Here is a 22,484-nt window from a genome sequence, read left to right on the forward strand (position 1 = left end):
CCTGCGCATCCGGAGCCTGTGCTCCGCGACGGGAGAGGCCACAACAGTGAGAGGCCCGCATACTGGGGGAAAAAAAAAAAAAAATATATATATATATATATATATATAACCAGTCATCTTTAGAAGGCTGTGACTGCCTCTGCCCCCAGTGGGGTCATTCCTGGAGTACTTGGAACATGTTAAAAAGGAGGATTTCTGTGTGAATCTTTCTTGGACCCTGGGACTCTGGTTTCAAGCTTTAAAATGGTAGTGGCTTTATTTTTAATGATAATGAACAATGGTTTGAAAAATAGTAAACCACACTGATATCTGACCCACCCTGAGGAATTAAGGGACTGATTCTTATATTTACATAACTGGAAATGGACATAAGAGGAAAAGTCCTAAATCAGTTCCTTCTTTGAGGTCCTCAATGAAGGTGCTGGAAGGTGCAGCATTAGGATGGACTGAGTCCTTTAAGTGGATTGGCAGGTGAATCTACTGGAACGATATGAAATGCTTGGAAATTGTTAAGCAGTAATCATGTACCAGAGAAAGAATACACCTTCTACCTCTCAAATTATAGGTGCCTTCCTGCAGGGGGGAAACGTGTTTTCTTTCCCCAGTGTGTAGTAGGCAGTTTGTGTGCACACAGCTTAATACCCCTTCAGCTATGTGTTCCCTTTGATCCCGAGCTTATTAAAAATTAAAAATCTAAATTGTATCTTATTAATGTGATCCTTTGTGTTAAAGCTGTGTGGGATTAAAAATCCCAGTTTCTCTAGCGTATATGGATTTTTCACGTGTGACAAGAGCCTGATTATCCGCAGGCCACATTTTCTAATTAACCGTTATGGAAGATTATTTCTCGCTTTCTTAGAATTCAAGAAGATAAAGAATAATGACTTCATTGTTATACCCCAAGTATTCTCAAGCATGTTGAGATCCTTATTAATTTGCTATAACTTCTCCAACATGACAGTGACTGTTTTCCAGGAACATCCTGGAAGCATATTTTAAAGATACACATAACGTTGGAGATAGTTAATCCATATAATTTACTGGTGACCGCCCTAGGCTTGTGGGGAGCTTGCGTGGTGACAGTGCCCAGCCAGTCCCTTGTCCAGATGTGTGTAGCCACCCTTAGACCCGGTGTGCTCTTGTTATTAGAGCAATTTCTTTCCTTTAAAAAAATACTGTGTTTGAGATTTATTTGGAATCAAGCTAAAAATTGACCCCATGGGAATATACAGATGCATTTTTCTCATGTGTGTCATTTCTAGTTCACCCAGCTCCTTGTTCTCTCATCCTCTTTTCTTCATGTCCTGAATAAGCTGCCTCCTCGTGGTTAATATTCTTTTCTTAAGATCAAAGCCGGTTATTTTACAAAAGTCACCATATGGAAATGCTCATTTTGTTTATTAGGCTGTCAGTAGGACCCCCCAGTAAAGCTCTTTCTGGAACAAGTCCTGTGATAGTGGAATCACGGCAGTATGGAAGAAGTAAGTGAACTGGTTAATCATAAAACTAAAACAACCAACACTGTTGGCCCGTCTATGTGTGAGGCATATATTATCTCATTTAATCCTCATAACAACTCTATGAGATTCCTACTCTGATACCATATCCCCATGTAACAGATGAAGAAGAATAGAGGTTAAGTAACATGTCCAAAGTCCCGTGACTGTAGGGGTCTGGTTTGAGGGTCTGTGCCCATAGCCGCTCATGTACTTGCTGTGGGAAGATTGAGTGCTCATAGCTTAGCTGTGTGGCTTTTTCTCACCTTTAAACTAGAGTATTGGACTAGATCATCTCTGAGTTCACATTTAGCCCTAAAGTTTTATAATTCTTGGTAATTGTAATAAAGTGTTTGAAGTTTACGCCAGCAGACAAAAGGCAAAATTCTCAAAACATCCTCCGTCCCTTATTTAATTCTTTCATTTGTTTAGAATTTATTTTTGTGTATGGATGTCTTAGAGAAATCTAATTTTTTTTTTTTTCCAAGGGAATACCCAGTTGTCATAGGACTGTTTTTAGGTAGTTCATCCTTTGCCAGCTGATAGTTTCTGCCAGATTCCTATATATATCTAGCTCTGTTTTATTCCTTGCGTGTACTTGTTCCTTGTGATTTTGAACAAGCAGGGGCTTTTTTTGCTTAGCTTACATTATTTTGTATTCCTCATTGGTAACCTGCACTAGTTATACCCACGCAATTTATTTAGTTAATATTCACAAACTTGACCTGAATGTGAGTGGATAGGTTTGTCTTGGAATGATAGGGACAAAATTTATATGGCTTAGCCTCATAGTAAACACTATAAATCTTAATGTTAAAATATGAATGAATGAATGAATGAATTGATGAATGAGTTATATGATAGAATTATTAAAGGATACTTGTTATAGCTTAGATCATTACTGGCTTGTCTTGTACTTTAGGATGCAGGAAATTGATCTCATTAATGGATTTAGCTTTCTAGGAAGCCATTTTCTTTTAGCAGAGCAGTATTTCTCAAAATGTGGTCTAGCAGAATCACATGGGAAGTGTATTAAAATGCAGATTCCTGGATCTTACCCCAGATCCACTGAATCAGACACTATGGGAGTGGGATCTGAGCTCTCCAGGAGATTCTTATGCTCATCAAAATTTAAGAGTCACCGGTTTAATGAAATGTCATTCAGAGCCCCTATTCAGATGTTGTACCCAACAGAGCAGTGTCATTTAGGCTGCCTCACCTCTTTTAGCAAAGCCATCACACTTGCAGGTCAAAACACATTAGAGGGGAGAGAACATTGGCCTGGGATTGGATCCTGGAGTCCCATATTCCAGGCTGCTTTGGAGGTCATGTGACCTCCTCGTTCATGCTTTTACTTCCCTGTGTATTAATTTCCCCATCTGTGGCTCTTCCTGCTTGTTGGAGAGGTACAATAAAATTGGCCATGTTCGTTGGCAGGGGAGAGAGAGAGAATTAAACCCAGACCAGAAGCCCTGCCAGCAGCTATCTTGTTCTTTCCCCATAAATCTAAATAGCATTCAGGTAGCAGTTGCAATGTATGGATATTTTGTCATCAGCTCAGAGCAAAGTGACCCTTTCTGAAATTTGGCTTGGGGTCCCAGCCTGGAAGTTGCCATCAGTGCCATTTGTAGGTTGTCGGCCCCTCAAACAATTGTTTACACAGACTGCCTGAGGGTTAGTGGACCCATCATGCTATGCTAAAGACAACTGAAGAATTTTATTCAAACCAACCTTTTTAGTAGAGTCATTGGGACTTCTAGGTATTAAAAGAATAAATAAAAGAGAACTGACAGTTCCTGTTTGTTTGAGAAGTGCTTTGCCCAGTGTCCTAAAACCCAGCCTCAGGAACTGGTTCATCACAAGTCTCCAAAATACTCCAGCTTTTTCTCTTTGCAGTAATTCAGTTTGAATGAACATGCACTCGGAGTATATGAACCGTACAACTGGTTTTAAGCAGAGATAAAGCTGGGATCATCCCCACCTCCATCCTGACTGGTGCAATCTTTTATTATGTCATTCTGCTCGGCAGTGGTGGCAATTAAAGCTCCCAAAGTATGAAATGTTTTCATCAAGTCAGGCATTAAAAATATCGGCCTGTCAGAGGGGCCAGTGGACCCGTGCTTTACTGCAGCTATTCTTCAGCTGCACCAGGGCATGAAGTGGTGAAAAGCATTCATTTCATGCAGTGGGAAAATAAGGCCAACTCCAGCTTTAATCTTTATTATGAGGAGGCTAGTCCCTGTTGGAGTGTAATGAGTGGATGCACCCCATTTAACTTAAAGTAACAGATCTATATAGACTTGTTAATTTGTAGATAAATATGGGTTTTCTACCATTGACGTTTCTTGATCCACACAAAGTGGTTATATTAATACTGAAACATTATTAATCAATATTTTGCTGTTTAAAAATACATCAGTAGGACTACCCAATTACCTTTAAGTATATATCAAAGGGCACAAAGCAATCTGACGTATACTAAAAGTCCATTAGAAGTTACCAGACATATTCATTAAAATTTCTAGTTACAATGAACTTTACAGTGTGCATAAAAATTTCTGCTTTGGGTAACAAATAGTTACAGGCTAACCGAAAAGCTGAAGCTTGCAAATCTATTTGAGGGCATGGGAGCGTCTTGGGATTTTTTGAAAATAAAGTCTGGGATGACTTTATTTTATTTGAATCCAACATATAAAAAGGGCTATTACTCAGGACTGTGAATGGAAAGATGCAGGCTTCTCTCCTGTGTATGTGTGTTGAGGGGAAGGGAGGAATTCTCATAATTTGAAATTAAGCGTTACCAAAGTGGTAGTGGTGCAGGAAAAACTTCACTGGAGGTTAAAGACAAAACAAAACACTAAGATGTGTCTAATACAGCCCTTTCTGATCCTGCTGTGTGGCTGGGCATCGTTGAGCGTGATCAATCTGGTTGTGGTAAAAGCCCACAATGAATGATCCCCACTGCCTGGTCTCTGCCCCTTCAATAGCTATTTGTACTAATGGAAGGCTCTGAATTTGTGCTGAAAGGTAAATAATCTTTTGTTCTGTCATCCAGCAATAGTAATAAGCTTTCCTTTCAAACTTCAGTTCACACTGCCAACAGCCCAGCCACATCTCTCGTCTGAGAAGACTCATTTAACCAAACTATTTACCAGACCGACCCCAGAATCACAGACAGTCCAGGAGCTTAAAGTAAAAGAGAAGGCCAAATGTGAATGCTGTCCCCCGCTCCCTCAGTCCCCCACACTTGGGTTCTGTGCATCTGGTTACCTATTTCAAGGAGAGAGACAGAGCATAAGCCCTTATGGTCCAGGAATGGGATTTACAGTAATATGCTCACTAAACAAAACTCAGCAACTAAGACCTGGATGCCCTGAGGAACTTGCTATAATGGTACTGGATTCTACAGCCTCGTACATTTCTAATGACTTTGTCAGAAAGTGGCAGCCTCACCAGATCTAAAGGAGGCGGCATTTAAATATGAGATCCACATTTAAGCATCACGTACCTGCATCGCTTGTTTGGGGATATGCTCTCCGCGCCCCCCCCCCCCCCCCCCCCCCCCCCGTACTTTAGCTCAGGGAGGAAGGAGCGCAGAGGGACTCGGCTGAATAAGGGGCCTGCGAGCCTCGCCCCCCCCCCCCGCTTGGCGCTTGTCCCTGGGCCATTATCCAGCACAAGTCATCCACCAGACTAGTGTCAGGTGTAACTGATTGTCATTCAACGCAAGTGAAATCTTTAGTTGAACATTAGTCACTGCTTTAGACATGTTAGCTTCAAGTGGAAGCAGTCAATTATAGACCAGAGGTTTTATGGCTACATTATTACCATCATACGATTAGGTTTTCAGCAGCAGCATTCTGTGTGATCGATCTGTGCCAGGACATTGATGGATAGCTTTGTTCTTCAAATGTCAAATATGTGAGATTTCTGTACTTTATGTATTTACTGACACACACATCTCTTGTGGATACCTTTTCCCCTCTGTGATGTTCAGTTTTAGCAGACGATTGTGATCGCTTTCCTTAGCAGACTGTGTGGGGTTTGTAGTCACATCTATAATTTCCTTTCTATTCTCTCTCCAGCGAGAAGCACTCCTGAGTTATTGGTACTTTAAAAAAGTCTTCACCACACTAAGAGGACCTCTCATTGGTGTCCAGAAATAGATGTAGACAACTGCTTTTTTTCAACTTCCTAGTATGCAGACACCATACTAGAAATTAATTCCCAATTTCAGGGTATAGGTTAGACTTCCAAAACTTTGATTCTGTTATTATGCTATTTGACCTATCTTTCTTAAAGCTACGTTTAATTTTTGCTTTTCTTTTTACAAATGTATTTCTGAGTCAAATCTCTGAACTGCATAAGCCACCACTATAACCCTCAAACATCACTAAATATGTTCCCCCTTTTAATATTGAACAGAACTTCTTATGTGAAATCCTTGAAGGGCTCATAGAAGACTCTAGGCTATGGGTCTCCTTTCAGTTAAAACTAATAGCTCTTAAATCTGACATTGAAGATCATCCATCCCATGCAATAAATAAAGTAGAAACTGGGAGAAACTTGGGGATGCCAGCTTTCTCACTGATTCAAAGCAGTCCCCATTTCTACTCTAGGAACTATAGTTCTACCATACTTTTTGCCTTAGGAACGTTCTCAACTCTCTGGGGCCTTTCATTAGCTAACACCGCAGAGAGGAGACCATCCAGTCTTTCCTGGTAAGAGAGGCAGCTCTAGACACATCACGGGAAATTCTTAAGAGCTGTTCATTATTCATTTTTTAAGCCCAAAGGGTCAAAGGCTAATACCTGTGTTTGACAATATCATGGTAAGAAGGCTAAATCACAGAGACATAAGGTCTGGCTTTTTGTGGTTCTCCCTGTGTCTTGAAACAGGATTTTCTGCAACATAGAGCCTCTTGCATGAATGCAGGGGTGTTTGGGGACCCGGGTCTTCTTCCTGTAGGGCAGAAATTCATAGCTGCTTTTCTCCCCCTCCATCCCTTCCCCACCCAAGGGCAGCATGGCTGGCCATTCTGAGGCTAGCTTCCTCTTCTGTTGTCCCTGAATGCCCTAGCAAAAGGGTGACTCTGTACCTCTGGCATGTCCAGGGGTGCTGAGAGTAGCATTAGCAGCTGGCCTGCGCCCTGGCACTTGTGCTGAATGTCATTCTGATCTCGCTAGGCATAAAGCTGATGGAATCGTCTTGACCCCCAACACTCATATCCAGCTTCAGCCAATGGTTTAATGTAACTGGTCAAGTGGCCATTTCTCAAAGAAACTAGCTAATGTGCAAGTCCAGATCTCTAACAGAAAAGGCACTCTTTGAAGTTTGAAGAATTTTGGGGTGGAACACATGCATTTTGCCTAAACTATACCTGTTTTTACTAAGCAAATAGCTAAGTGGAAACATCAGGCTCTAGGAGCTGCAATTGTTCTCATTTAGCCCAGGGTTCTTAATTTATGTGTGCTTCAGGGACACACCACGTACATCAGTGACACAACCACTTTGTAGCTGATATGCTCCTGTGAGAAACTGAGGAAAGAAACATTCCAGAAGCAGTCGTAAGAGTGCTGGGTTACCCACTGCCTCAGCCTGCCTCAGCAGCCTTAGAGCATCCGGTGGACAGGAGCCACGTGGGAGAACGCCTCCGGGGAAGAGATGTGGCTTGGTGCCTACCGAACACCATGCAGAGATAGCTATATTTACTCTGCAAATCCTGCCGGAGACAGAGCCGCAGATTAAGTTGCACAGACACAATGGAGGTCCTGGCTAAGGAATTTTAATGTAAAAATTCTGGGGTTTTAAACTTAATCCTTGAGCTAACTGGTGTAGTCCTTCAGATGGGGATCTAACTAGAGTTATACTGGGGCTCAGAAGGGTAAACGTGTGAATGCATTTGGAACCAACTTAAAAGCTAGAAATGAAATGAGCAGGGACGCTTGCCAACGCACCATTAAAATAGAACCCAGAGGTTCACTGAGGTGCACGTTGATGGGTGCACACACGCCTGTCCTGCCGTCTGCTTCCTCTGCAGCTCATAGGAGGCCATGGCAGGTTGACGGGGGAGGGGCCTTGTCTTAGCCCACCTTAGAAGAGCCTGGCCTGGGACTACCTGGCAAATCTAGTCTGGGCTGAATTATGAAGTTGCACTGGGAACACAGGCGAAGAAAGTCTTCTCCTCAGCAAGATCTTCATGGAGTGAGGCCGGAATGAACCACCCACCGGAAGGCACCTCTTAGGGACTGCACTCCAGAAAACGTGACCAGAAAGCCTAGATTTATCAGGAAGATAAGTGGGTGTGCAGGTAGATAGTAAAAAGAATGACTTAACTGACTGAAGACCAGGGAATTCCAAGTCTTATCATTGGTAGTACCTGGGAGCTTTGTAAAAATACAGATTCTCAGAGGGTAGGACAGAAAGAACCCAGGAATCTGTGTGTTTTGGGTTTTTACTTACTTTTTTAAACTTTCTTCTCCAAGGGATTCTGATGCCCCCTGGGTTTGGTCACTGCTGGAAGGAACCAACTTTTCAAACACTTAAAACCTGTTTGCAAGCCACATAGCACAGGGAGATCAGCTCGTTGCTTTGTGACCACCTGGAGGGGTGGGATAGGGAGGGTGGGAGGGAGGGAGACAAAGAGGGAAGAGATATGGGAACATATGTATATGTACAGCTGATTCACTTTGTTATAAAGCAGAAACTAACACACCACTGTAAAGCAATTATACTCCAATAAAGATGTTAAAAAAAAACCTGTTTGCAAAAAAAGAGAAATAATATGCGAATCTTCATTAAAATAGGTCACCTAAGAACCTTTAACCAAACAAAATTTTATTAACCCAACTTGATATGAAATACCTTCTTGCATGAAGCAAAAACATCATTTAAAAAATATACACATATATATAAAATCCAGATTCACAAATCTGACTAATTAAGATGCACATTCCTTCTCCCCCTCATCTTCTGGAATGTGGCTACACTCACTCTAGACATTCTGCCCAGCTCGTGGCTTTCTCTCCCTGAAATCTGCCTCAGCTTCTGGCTACTGTCTTTTGAGAATGCACACCCTGTAAATACAAAGCCCTGCCATTATTATTTATGCAGCTTTTGTTTATCTTCCCAAAAGAAACAATTGAGCTGTAGCAGATGAGTGATGGTTGCAGGGCTGTGGCGAAGGTAAAAGCCACTGCAGGTGGAGCGGCTTAATGGGGTATTAATTGGGAAGCAGGTGAAGGCAAATAGGTAGCACAGCAGGTATGTAAATAGGCTCGTGGGAAGAAAGGCATTGAATTTTATGCTCTTTAACTAAAAATAAAGGCCTGATATTTAGCTTATCTTTGCTGAAATCCTGCACTGTGAGGGCCCTGACAACCGTCAACATCATCAATGATTCATTATTATCTCAGCATCAGCCAGGCTACTTAATAGGATCTTCAGCCTCTTCATTTTTCATTGTTTCAGCTGATTCTTTGGCTTTAGAATGCATACTTTTTCTTCTCTGTATATATATCATGGGTCAGAACAATTTTGGTAGACTGTATAGTGGAGGTGACATTTCAGCCTGTATCCTACCTTCTGGTAGCATCCTTACGCTCTGGCTCATTGGAGAAACACAGCACATGTACAGTAGGAGTATGGATAATAAGACTACCAAGAGCACATACATCCAAATGCATATTGTCCTTCATAGTAGTCACCTTGAGAAACAAAACGCTTATTCCGGAGATATCATTGGCTCAAAACCTTTTTAGGAGAACCACTTCATTGGTTATTTTCAGGGCCAATTTGTAGGTGCCCCATATGAAAAAATCCTTAGGTATATTCATCACTTATTTTCTACCCCTAAACATTGCCCGACATCATTGCCTTTTTCATGACCACACTTAGTGCTAAATGACATTTGACTTTGAAAATCCATCCCTGATACAGAGGTTTGCTGCTGTTCAGAGTATTCCAAAGAACATGCCTTGGGCTTCTAGGGAAGAGTTCTATGAAACGTCTAGAGTGTTGGCAGCCTCTTTGGGATAAGTGTCCAGCTTCTCAGAGCAATGACTTTGCTTGGCACACACTTAGAAATTTCTAAATTTAGGTATGCTAGTTTAAAAGTTCAGGCACATTATTTTAAAGCTACCTTTTTATCTTTATGGTAACTTAGAAAACTGTTAAAAACAAACCACTCCATATTTCCCTTCCAGTTGGTGATATGTTGGTGGAAAAGTGACAGGGGACTTAGGTTCCTGGTTACTTGGTTGGCCCACATTTATTGTTTTCTCTGGGAGGAAGGAGTATCAGTTTTGAAGATGTGTTTAGCACATTACTGTTGAAATGGCTAAATATCAGTGAAGCTTGCACAGGCTGAATGTTAGTGGCTTAGTTTGTACCCCATAAACTGAATTAGGTTTACATTATCATGCAGATCTTTTCCTGTAGTTGAAGTACTCATTTATTTTATTGCTAATGAGATGTTAGTAATTAAATACCTTTAATTAATGAGGATCAGACAAAAGCAAGGGCTGCTCTTTGTGTCTTCATAAAGATAGTTTGTAGATCTATCTCATTGTAGCTTTTGTCTGTAGGAGGACCACAAATCTGAGCTAGTTAGGATCAAGTGTTCTGGTCCAGAGAAAGTCATTAAAAGATTTCGCTTTTGGAAAATTAAAGGAGTAGGCATTTGGGGATGTTATAAAGATGATCTGAGACTGGGAAAAAAATACTCATAAATGAGAGTCAGTCCTACATGTAATAGCAAATTTCATGGTTGAAGATGCAACAGCATGGGGTACAATGAATAGTTCTGAAGCAGTGGTCGAGTTCTGGGGTAGGGCCCCTGAACACATAATTAGATTATTAAAAATGGCCTGTCTTATGCTGAATATTACTAAATTGAAATCCAATTATGGCTTTATGATTTTGCTGGAAAATATTTAGCTGTTTTGCTTGAGTCTTCGTAGAAGGTCATTTCCTCGTTGCATCAGCATTTGCACATGTCACAATATATTTTCCAAACAAATCTGACCTCAATTATCTTGAATCAATCTTACATTAGATAAAATATATTTTAATGAGTGTTTTTATGTCTGATATTGTAATTGTGCCTCTCCATTCTTGAGGAATTAAAAGATGGTGATAGAAGACTTTGCAAAATATCTTTTTAATGAGAGGCATGCCTATTTTAGAAATAACTAAATTGTGCCATCTTAATACACGGAAAGGCATTATGCTCAATTATGTGCCCGAGTGTGCTGCAAGACAAACTTGGTTCAGTTCTCAGTAACTGGCATTGGAACTGTAATAAAGCAGTTGTTTGCAAAGAGATGAGCTTGGAAATTTCATTCACTCCTGCAGTGTGGATTTAAATGCTAAGTTAAATATTTATGAACCCGAGATTTTTATAATGGATCATTGTATGATTTATACACAGTAATTATAATTAGGTTGAAAGAGATTTTAAAAAGCCAGGCTCTTGGTAGCCAAGGCCATTAAATAACGCTAAGCTCCCAAGACAAAAATTAGGTGGGAACCCAGCCATCGAGTTCCGAGCGCCTGTCCCTTTATCCCATGTACAGTGAGGTACCGCACCTCACCAGGCGTCTCACCTGGGCACCAGCTCCTGCATCACCTGCTATCATTTTTCATGCCTTTGTTTCAAACCTAGATGAACATAAACAAGTAGGAAACTTCAGAGATCCAATGTATAACAAAAGGAAAAGTTAGAGGAGGTTGGAAAGGTTAATTAAAAATGTAATGATCCCATTTACTGAGACAGCACTATTAATCATTTTGCAGCAGCAAGCATGTGACTTACCACTTATAGGAGGCATCTAATTTTTTAAGGTATGGATGGTGGGGGTGGGGTGGGGGGGCACAGTGTGTACTTTATGGAAACGGAAGCTCTCATGGGTGAACTTGGGGTGAGTGAGCATGGGGTGAGCCCGTGACTTGTGGCGAACAGTGGACACTGTCTTCACCAGACAGAAGAATTTTTTTCCAGATTCACAGGTATTCAAAATAATTCAGTCACTGTGAACCCCAGAGAAAACTTGGGTACGGCTTGAGGCTTAATGTAGTTGTGGAAGGTATAAAAAAAACGGTGAGGAGGAAATTCATCATCGTGTAATACAATGTGTCTGAAATGGTGTATGAATGACAAAATGGGCTCCAAAGAGCCAACATGTGCCTTTTAAATGTAATTTTTAGCACCCCAGCTGGAAAAGGCCAAGCTCTTGAAGGATCGATTACAAGGGTCACAACCTGTGTGATCAGATTTGCCATCTGATCCACGTGGATAGCAGAAGACCAGACTGTAAATGTGAGCTTCCAGAAAAGCTTGCCCTACCTACCCCCTGTGAAGATCTTGGAGCTTTTTACCCGTTTTTTATTTGCTGGGGTAACACATTAGAGGGAGCCTATCAGGAGAAGAACAGTAGTTATGTTAACATGGCAATTAATCAAGTCAGAAAGAAAGGGAAAATGGGTTGTGAACTCAATTCTGCAGCCCTAAAAAGAAAGACAGAAAGAAACCCCGGAATTGGCAAGCATTTGTAAACAGTGGTCTCTCCCTGTCTCTTGTGAACTTTCTGCTTAATAAAGCACATCTTCATGTGGGCCATGCAAATTTTAATATAGTTACTGTTCTATTCTACCTCCTAATCTATAGAAATGGATTTCTAGATCCTTGCATCTGTGTTTCATCCTAAATCATTTTGACTGGTTAGCTGGCCCCGGCATTTGCCAATAACAGTGGCGTTTTCTAAGTGTAAATAATGAGGGGCTGCCAGCCACAGCGATAGCCTCTTTGATTTGGGACAGTGTGAGGATTGTACTTGGGATAAAGGCAGTTCCTCGCTCCAGAGGAATTTAGAATGTGAAAGCTTCTCCCAGTGCATAACTCATCCTTGACACCTCCACGTCTCCCTGTCGTTGGAGGGATGTTTTACATTTGCTCTGCCTGTAGGTCAGGGTTGAGATCATTGGTCTGTGTATACTCTTTGGAGCAGCAAACAGCTGAGAGGTCGGCGCCATCGAGCGCTGGGTTGTTTTTGCTTTTTGTTTTTTACATTCTGTCCCTGATCAAGTTTTATCCTAAATACTTGATTTTATAATCAGAAAAGGCAGTTTACATTGTAATCATCAAATCAAAAACCTTGAGGCGGGCTTCCCTGGTGGCGCAGTGGTTGAGAGTCCGCCTGCCGATGCAGGGGACACGGGTTCGTGCCCCGGTCCGGGAGGATCCCACATGCCGCAGAGCGGCTGGGCCCGTGAGCCATGGCCGCTGGGCCTGCGCGTCCGGAGCCTGTGCTCCGCAACGGGAGAGGCCACAACAGTGAGAGGCCCGCGTACCGCAAAAAAAAAAAAAAAGAAAGAAACAGATGGAGGGAGAGATTACAGGTGGAGGAGTTGGGGGGGGCAGCATTTTAACGCTGAGCTCTAAAACGAGCTGTGGAGAGGGTGGCACTCAGAGCTACGGTAAAGCTGTTCAGAAGCCTTCCCGCGCAGGCCAGAAGGCGTGTGTGCCCAGACCAGAAGCCAGGGGCATGTGAGCTCACCTCCAGGCCGTGTGTGAGTTGATGGGGAGTTGGGTGTGACTCACTGGCCTAAACTGAATCCTTCTGCCCATTCCTCCTTCTGCCCTCAAGTCACTGACGTAGCAGTTTTGTGCACTGGCAGACGCATTTAATACATACGGGGGATCAATCTTCTTACCAAATAAAAACTCAACTCTAATTTATCTGTCCTGTGATTTCAGGAGTGTTTATTTTGAACTTCATTACAGCAGGATGCCTGAGAGAGAGTTGGAGGTGAATTTGTGAGGACACTAAGAAGGGAGGTGAAATTGGTGCTAAGAGTGGTTTTACATATTCTGTGCATGTGAGACTTCTTTTTTGTTTTTTTGCATTACGCGGGCCTCTCACTGCTGTGGCCTCTCCCGTTGCGGAGCACAGGCTCCGGACGCGCAGGCTCAGCGGCCATGGCTCACGGGCCCAGACGCTCCGCGGCACGTGGGATCCTCCGGGACCGGGGCACGAAACCGCGTCCCCTGCATCGGCAGGCGGACTCTCAACCACTGCACCACCAGGGAAGCCCCTGATTTTTAAATATTAAACCAACCTTGCATTTTGGGATAAACCTTAATTGGTCGTCGTACATTATCCTTTTAACATATTGCTAAATCCTATTTACTAAACTTTTTGAATCTATATTTGTAAGGAACATTAGTCTGTAATTTTCTTCTTTTTTCTTCATCATATTCTGCTATTTGGGTAATGCTGGCCTCGTACATCAAGTTGGGAATGGTTATGAGAATGTTTTGTGTGTATGAGAATCATAAGCAAAAAGGAAGTCACACATTTACCTGTAATCTGGGACTCTCAACCACTGACCACCAGGGAAGCCCCTGATTTTTAAATATTAAACCAACCTTGCATTTTGGGATAAACCTTAATTGGTCGTCGTACATTATCCTTTTAACATATTGCTAAATCCTATTTACTAAACTTTTTGAATCTATATTTGTAAGGAACATTAGTCTGTAATTTTCTTCTTTTTTCTTCATCATATTCTGCTATTTGGGTAATGCTGGCCTCGTACATCAAGTTGGGAATGGTTATGAGAATGTTTTGTGTGTATGAGAATCATAAGCAAAAAGGAAGTCACACATTTACCTGTAATCTGGAAATCAGTTCGTAGTTTCTTGCCTCTCTGAATGTGCCAGGTTGTGCATTCTGGAATTTGTCACAGGCTCTGAAATAATGATAAAGAGATGGTGCTCTGGCAGTGTCATTTATTGATGAAAACAGAATCAGCTCAAAGTGAGGCTGAGGCACACCAGGTGCTAAATGGAGTGAACTCAGAGCAATTGGTTTGGACATTAAATCGTTCACGCTATTCCCACTTCATGCAAAACTTTCCCTTTGAAATGTTGCTTTTCTTTTTTGATAATACCAAGAGGAAAACAATTATTTAGTATTTTATGTCGTCTTAACAACTTTGAAAAGGAAGTAAACATTATTTAACAAAGCAGGCATACACTAGGTCAATTTTTTTTCTTTCAGTTTTCTTGAGATATAATTGACATACGGCACTGTATGAGTTTAAGGCATACAGCATAATGACTTGACTTATATATATTTTGAAATGATTACCACGATAAGTTTACATCCATCACCTTATATAGATGCAAAAAAAGAAGAAAAAATGTCTTTTTCCTTGTGATGAGAACTTTTAGGGTTTACTCTCTCAGCAGTTTTCAAATATATCATACAGCAGTGTTAGCTATAGTTATATGTTGTACCTTACATCCCCAGTACTTAATTATCTTATAACTGGAAGTTTGTACGTTTTAACTACCTTCATCCAATTCCCCCACCCTCTCCTCTTGCCTCTGATAACCACAAATATGAGCCTTTTTTCCCTATGAGTTTGTTTTTTATTTTTGTTTTTTTGGGTTTCACATATAAGTAAGATCATACAGTATTTGTGTTTCTCTGTCCGACTTACTTTACTTAGCGTAATGCCCTCCGAGTCCATCCATGTTGTTGCAAACGCCAGTATTTCCTTCCTTTTATGGCTGAATAGTGTTCCATTGAAAAATATATACCACATTTTCTTTATTCCTTGGTGAATACTTGGCTATTGTAAATAATGCTTTAATGAACATGGGAGTGCAGATATTTCTTTGATAAAGTGATTTTGTTTCCTTTGGAAACAAAAACCCAGGAGTGGAATTGCTGGGTCATATGGTAGCTCTGTTTTTAATTTTTTGAGGAACCTGCATACTGTTTTCTATAGTGACTGTACCAATTTACAATCCCAGCAGCTGTGCACAAGGATTCCCTTTTCTCCACCATCTCACCAGCATTTATTATCTCTTTTGATGACAATTGTTCTAAGAGGCCTGAAGTGATACCTCATTGTGGTTTGATTTGCATTTCCCTACCGATCAGCATCTTTTCATGTACCTGTTGGCCTTTCATACACCTTCTTTGGTAAAATGTCTCTTCAGGTCCTTTGCCCATTTTTTCACTTAGGTTATTATCATTACTGTTACTTTTACTATTGAATTGTATGAGTTCTTTCTATATTTTGGAAATTAACCCCTTATCAGAACATGATTTGCAAATATTTTCTCCTATTCCATAAGTCACCTTTTCATTCTGTTGATGGTTTGCTTTGCTGTGCAGAAGCTTTCTAGTTTGACGTAATTCTACTTGTTTATTTTTTGTTGTTATTGCTTGTGTCATATCCAAAAAGTCATTGCCAAGACACATGTCAAGGAGCTTTTTTCCAGGCCAATTTTTTAAAACTTATGTACTATATGGAGAACTTTCAGAGAGAAATAAATTTTCTGGACCTCATGTGTTAAGTTTATTTTTATTGTAATTTTATTTGAAGTTTAGAAACATAAAACTATCAGCTCTTCTTTGCTTTTATACAATTATAAAGGCAACACACACCGATTAGATATGAACAAAACTTTTAAAACAATGAAATACAAATTAATAACAAATTTAATATGAGGAATGATATTGTTTTGCTGAAACTAAATTGGTGCTTACAATAAGGATGTACTTCTCTGTTTCAGCATGAGTTCTTTTGAGTTTGACAGGCCTACATTGCTGGGTGCCATGTGATTTTTCTGTCATTTTTCTCCATTTGAACTTACATGAACCGTTTGTTCATATATCCCTGGCTACATCATTTAAGTATTAAGTCAACCTGTGTGCCTCTATTTTCTTGTTAGCCAGAGATCATAAAATACCATTGAACACCAATGCAAGTTATTGGAAATTGTGTTCGGATATCCAGCCTTAAGGGCCTAATCCAGATGATCCAGAATCTGGTCATATTAATTTATTTTAGATTATCATCCCAAAATGCATAATTTAGAAATCTCCTAGCTAGCTGTAGACCTTCAGGAATATCAACCACTGTTGCCAGTGGGCCCAACAGCACATCATTAGAAAGTCTCAAAAGAGGAAAAGGCTAGAAGTGTGTCACCAAAGCCTGGTGGAGGCCCTGGTGATCTGTCAGGACACATGGTGAATATTTCACTCCTTGAGTCCTGAAGTGCCTGAGTGTGAAAACAGAGGAGAGAAGCCACTTTGGGAAAGTCATGTTGGAGAAAATGCACCAGGTGTGCTTGTTAAACCAGCAGGATGTACGTGCAGCTGCTGCCTTCCTGCACTGCTCACCTAAGAAGGGCTGAATGTCTTGTTTATTGCCTTCCCCCTGAAGTTGTTGAATTCAGATGTCATAGGCAGAAACACGCACCTGGGGCATCATAAAATACTGCTTATGGTGCCAGGGTATATCTGTGTGATTCCAGCATGTTGGGTTTTCTTAGAGCAAGGCACAGCATCAGTAGACCAGCGAGAGTTTTTCATTTCCTGAAATGTGGAACTTGTGTCTGTTCTTCTTTTCTTGTAAAAAATTTTATTTTATTTTAGTAGAACATGTAACGTGAGATCTACATTCTTAACAGGTTTCTTTTTTACTTTTATTGAAGTATAGTTGATTTACAATGTTGTGTCAGTTTCCTCTGTATGGAAAAGTGACTCAGCCTTACACACATGTACATCCTTTTCCATAACCTTCTCCACCATGGCTTGTCACAGGACACTGAATATAGTTCCCTGTGCTGTACAGTAGGACCTTGTTGTTTATCCATCGTATATGATAATAGTTTTCATCTGCTGATCCTGAACTCCCATTTCTTCTCTCCCCTACCCCCGCTCCCGCTTGGCAACCACAAATCTGTTCTCTATATCTGTGAGTCTGATTTTGTTTTGTAGAGATGTTGATTTGTATTATATTTTAGATTCCACGTTTGAGTGATAGCATGTGGTATTTGTCTTTCTCTTTCTGACTTAGTTCACTTAGTATGATAATCTCTAGGTCCCAATGGGCAGCAGACCTAAATAGGCATTTCTCCAAAGAAGACATACAGATGGCCAAGAGGCACATAAAAAGATGCTCAACATGGCTAAGTATTAGAGAAATGCAAATCAGAACTATACAATGAGGAACCACCTCATACCAGACAGAATGGCCAGCATTAAAAAGTCTATGAATAACAAATGTTGGAGAGGGTGTGGAGAAAAGGGAAGCCTCTTACACCATTGGTGGGAATGTAAATTGGTGCAGCCACTGTGGAAAACGGTATGGAGGTTCTTCAAAAAACTAAAAATAGAGCTGCCATATGATCCAGCGATCCCACTCCTGGGCATATACCCAGACAGAACTATAATTCGAAAAGATGCATGCACCCCTGTGTTCATAGCAGCACTGTTTACAATAGCCAAGACGCGGAAACAACCTAAATGTCCATCGACAGATTAATGGATAAAGAAGATGTGGTTTATATATACAATGGAATATTACTCAGCCATCCAAAAGAGTGAAATAATGCCACTTAACAGATTTTTAAGTGCACAATACAGTATTGTTAAGTGTAAATGTGATGTTGTACAGCCTATCTCTAGAAATTATTCATCTTGCATCACTGAAACTTTATACCTCTTGAATACCAACTCCCCATTTCCCCCTCACCTCAGCCTCTGGCAACTACCATTCAACTCTCTGCTTCTGTGAGTTTGAGAGTTTTAGATACCTCATATACGTGAACCACTCAGTATTTGTCCTCCTGGGACTGGCTTATCTCACTTAGCATAATGTCCTCAAGGCTCATCCATGTTGTTGCCCATGGCAGGTTTCCTTCTTTTATTTAAGGCTGAATATCCCATGTGCCTTTTAGATACCAAATGCACTGCCCTCTCTTTTGGTCCCACCCAACCCAGCTAGACTCTGTCTCCTCTCTTGCTAATTCTCAAATGCTTTCATGGTCCCCATCAACTGGGTGCATAAAGAGAATGAAAGGGGTTTTCAGAACCCATGAAGGGGCTGAGACCTGAGCAGGAACTTGCTGGAGATTGAATCCCACGATTCTGTGGTGCTTGTCTGCTGCCTTCTTGCTGTCTCTGGAGGGTCCCTGCTACACCTAATTATCAATTTTCCATGGGCTATCTCATAACTTGGCTCTAGGAGGTTTTTCCATCACTTCGCCTTGCTTGGTAAGACCTATATTATGGGAAATGAGCTTAATTTCCCTTGTCCATTCATCTTTTAACTTTTCCCATTAGCCTTGGCGCTGCCAGCCCACCCCAGTGAGCCCTGCCTCTTCCGTGCTTTCTCTCCAGGCCTCTCAGTGGGCAGCCTGGCAGTGGACAGCACTGGTTTCTCTGACAGCATGAGCACAGAGGGCTTGGACAGAAGGCAACATATGTTTTGTGAGATTCCTAAGGCATGTGGTTTGTAAGCCCATTGAAATTCTATCCAAAATACTAACTGAATTTTTCTAATCTGCAACCTCAGTACTCATAGATCCCCAATTTTCTATGCGGTAAGTTAAATGGTAATTGAGGTTTGCAAATTTTTATGTAATTTATTCTGGTTTTCTTCCAGTGGCCTGTGAGCTAGAACTTAAATACAGCTTCGATGTAGTTGCTTCTTCCTGTTTAGAGAGCTAGCATAATATTCTGTCTTCTGGGCTCAAACAACCATGCAATTACTCTGTAATCATACAGTAATTAACATGTACTATGTGCATTTATTACATAATTATATTCCTGGAGGATTGCATGGCAATTATACTTACATTCAGCATATCATTTTATATATTATATAATAAACAAGTATATAATTTGTTGCTTTTTTCTTTTATCCTAATTTCAATTTACCAACCAGGAGCTGGAAACTTGTTCTGTTGCCTTGTTTGTATGTAGTCAGGCAGGTGCCGGAGCTCCTTTGGCCTTACTCAGCACCTCCTAATTATACATCCGAGACAATGCTAGGAGCTTGTGTGCTCCCGTGGGCTCCCAGCTTCTGTGCCCCTGATGCTTCCTCATTGTCATGAACTCATTAAGTTATTAGCTTCAAGACACAGAGTTGATCAGAGCAGCCAGCACTGCCAGGTGAATGGCCAGATCTCAATGAAAGCAGAGCAGCCCCAGCACACAGCCCTGTGATCACGCCTGCCTTTCTCTCCTTTTGCAGTGGAGCACATCCCGAAAGGGAACAACTGCCTGGACGCCGCCAAGGCCTGCAACCTAGACGACACCTGTAAGAAGTACAGGTCCGCGTACATCACACCATGCACCACCAGCACGTCCAACGACGTCTGCAACCGGCGCAAGTGCCACAAGGCCCTCCGGCAGTTCTTCGACAAGGTCCTGGCCAAGCATAGCTACGGGATGCTCTTCTGCTCCTGCCGGGACATCGCCTGCACCGAGCGGAGACGGCAGACCATCGTGCCGGTGTGCTCCTATGAGGAGAGGGAGAAGCCCAACTGCTTGAATTTGCAGGACTCCTGCAAGACGAATTACATCTGCAGGTAAGCGCGTGCCAGCAGCCTGGTGATTAAGGAGGTGGTGGCGAGAAGCTTTATGCTGCTTCAGTGGCCAGGCTTCTATTTTCTGAATTTCTGCAGGGGGGTGGGGGAGGGGAGTCATTGGGATGGATGGGCCAAAACCTGACCTCTGCCTCCAGCACGAGGTTCTTCAGCAGCTGATCAGCCTTTTGTGCTGAGGAAGGTTCCCGTCTTTAACCTGAGGAAAGCTTTGAGAGGTGCTGGAATGAGGTCAATAGGACTTCGTAAGCGCAGAGGGTCACCTGAGCCCAAGTGAGCTTGAAGGCATGTGCCCTCTCTGTTAGACCTGAGAGCTGCCAGGGGTCAAAAGCGTTAAGTAAGTGGGGTAGCAGGTGCTGGAAATACGGGAGCTCTTGTCATCAAGGTCAGAAAACTGGAAGAGAGCAGCGAGAGGGAGGGACGGAGCTATGTCCAGCCCCGAAGAGAACTTCCAGGATGCCTGGGTCTGTTCTGGGCCATTCAGTCGACAATGTGGCTGAGAATAGATGCCTTCCATGCTTCCGGATCTCAGCCCCCATCGAAACCTGGCTGTGTTGTTGAAAAGAGTCACTTCCTTTTCCTTTTTGGCCATTTATTAATTTATTTTAATGTTTGAAGGACTCCATGAATATATTCTATGTGTGTTTTTTTTTTTTAAAAAACAAAAGCAATATAGAATAGTAGAGGGAAAGGGAAGTTTCCTCTTGCTCCCAGCCATCACTGTCAACAATTTGATGTGAGTCCTTCCAGAACTTTGGGTTGAATTCATTGCTGATCAAAGCAAGTAGATTTTGATAAGCAGAGACTTGACTCTTTGCTGCCTGAGGCAATGCTGGTGCTAGATTCAGAGCACAGGATAGAGATGCAGACGGGGCATCATCGGACAACACCTGTACTTTGCCCCCAGGATAGAGCCAGGAATCTTCAAATGCCACGCTGACAAAATCCTGTGCACTTGATAAGTGTTCACAGGTGGACAAGTAGATGGGGGTGTGACTTTGTGTTTGTTTTCGTGTAAGTTTCCCGTTTCTAAAGAGCAGAGGGCAGGGAAAAAACTGATAGTTTGAAGATTCTGGTAAGCTGAGTTTTGTCAGTTCTAAGTTTTATTCTGATAGAATGGAGTCCCATTCTTTCCTTAGACTAGCTCTAATAGTGACCAAAGAGAAATAAAAGTCCTTGTTATCTGTAGAACTCCCTCATGCTGAAGACTTTCGGGGAGTAATATCCCTCCATTTTTTTCCAAGTTGGAAGCTGTCTGAGGAAGAACTCAGATGGCCGAGCTTGTCTTGGGAGGAGTCAGGTGCTCAGGCAATGCAGCTTCTTGAAAGACTCTTCCTCACCTTCACGCCCCTCTTCCATTGAGACCCTCTTAACTGAGGGCTACGATCAGGGATCACTGTGCTCTAAGGATCCTGAGGAAGAGGCAGGACCTCCTCACAGCTATAACCTGGGGAAGCCAATCAGCCAGGAACTCTGAGAACGCCCTACTCGAGACGAATGTGGTGAGGACAGGACCAAGGGAGAAGCTGTGGGAGCTTAGCCTGGCATTAGGATGCCAGGGGACAGAGAGTCTGAAGACCTGTCCTCTGAAGACCCCAAGTTCCTGTGTCCCTTTAGTCTTTGAGCAGAGGAATCCCTCTGCTCAAAGCAGGACTTTCCAGGGTCTTCATTGGCTTGAGGCCAGACAGCCCCTCCCTGTCTCTACAGGAGACATTATCCTGTTCACTGATGGGTCCAAGCCAGGAAGCCTGGAGATGGGAGGCTGCTGTCAGGGGAGGGAATGGAGCAGTGCGTGAGCCCTCCGTCCACTGGACCATGGCTGGCAGGCGGAGAGAGCATGGTGATGGAGCCTTTCCTTCTCTTCTCACGCGGTCTGTCTTGCACGTGAGGTCCAGAGGAGGCTCCTGACACCTCCTGTGCAGGCTCAAAGCCCACCGTGAGGGGTCCATTTGCATTACCTGGCCTGCTCTCTAAAAAGAGAGAATCCTTGGAGAGTTGGTGTGAATTAGTCGAATCAGATTGCTTCCCTGCTAAGCTGTGGTGAGAAACAGCTGGAAGTTTGGGAACTTGGGGTGTTCCAAGGAGGTGGCAGGAGGAATCTGCAGATAATGGGATGGTTTGGGTCCTCTTTGGGGACCAGCCTGGTTCCAGGAACTGGTTGTGTTGAGGCAGCCCAAGTAGCATAGCGTGGCCTCAGCTGATGGGGCAGAAAGGAACAGGGGACAATAGGACAGCCCTCATCTAATGACTGACTGCGCCTGGGCACACCGAGGTCGGGCTGTGGTGACAACAGCCACCAGGCAGTGGGGTGAAGTCGGGCTGGACTGGAAACTGCAACCAGAAGCAGTCTCAGTGCTGCTGCCAGATTGCTGGCTCTGGGATGTTTGGGAATCCAGATCCTAGACTCTCTAGGGCCCCCCCAAGTGAAATTTGCCTCCATGTGATTGGTGGGTTTTATACTGTCTGGAGTCTTCTCTGGGAAGGTGAATCAGTGACTTCCCCTGGTGTTACCTGTCCTTAAGTTATTTATCCCGTAATTTCTTTCCAGAGCCTGAGCTTATTACTCATGATTACCC

At 42.5% G+C, this 22,484-nt stretch overlaps 1 protein-coding gene across 2 annotated transcripts in view; it reads left to right on the forward strand.

Moving 5' to 3' along the window:
• GFRA1 (GDNF family receptor alpha 1) overlaps nt 1–22,484 on the forward strand; it is a 211,820-nt gene that overhangs the window by 123,606 nt on the left and 65,730 nt on the right. For both annotated transcript variants that reach the window (XM_007469604.1, XM_007469605.1), the window contains one exon: nt 19,557–19,893. In XM_007469604.1, coding sequence (XP_007469666.1) covers nt 19,557–19,893 — 337 coding nt within the window. The remainder of the gene's footprint in view (nt 1–19,556; nt 19,894–22,484) is intronic.

Source organism: Lipotes vexillifer, unplaced genomic scaffold (assembly GCF_000442215.2).
Source record: "Lipotes vexillifer unplaced genomic scaffold, Lipotes_vexillifer_v1.1 scaffold240, whole genome shotgun sequence".
In the NCBI taxonomy this organism is placed as follows: Eukaryota; Metazoa; Chordata; class Mammalia; order Artiodactyla; family Lipotidae; genus Lipotes; species Lipotes vexillifer.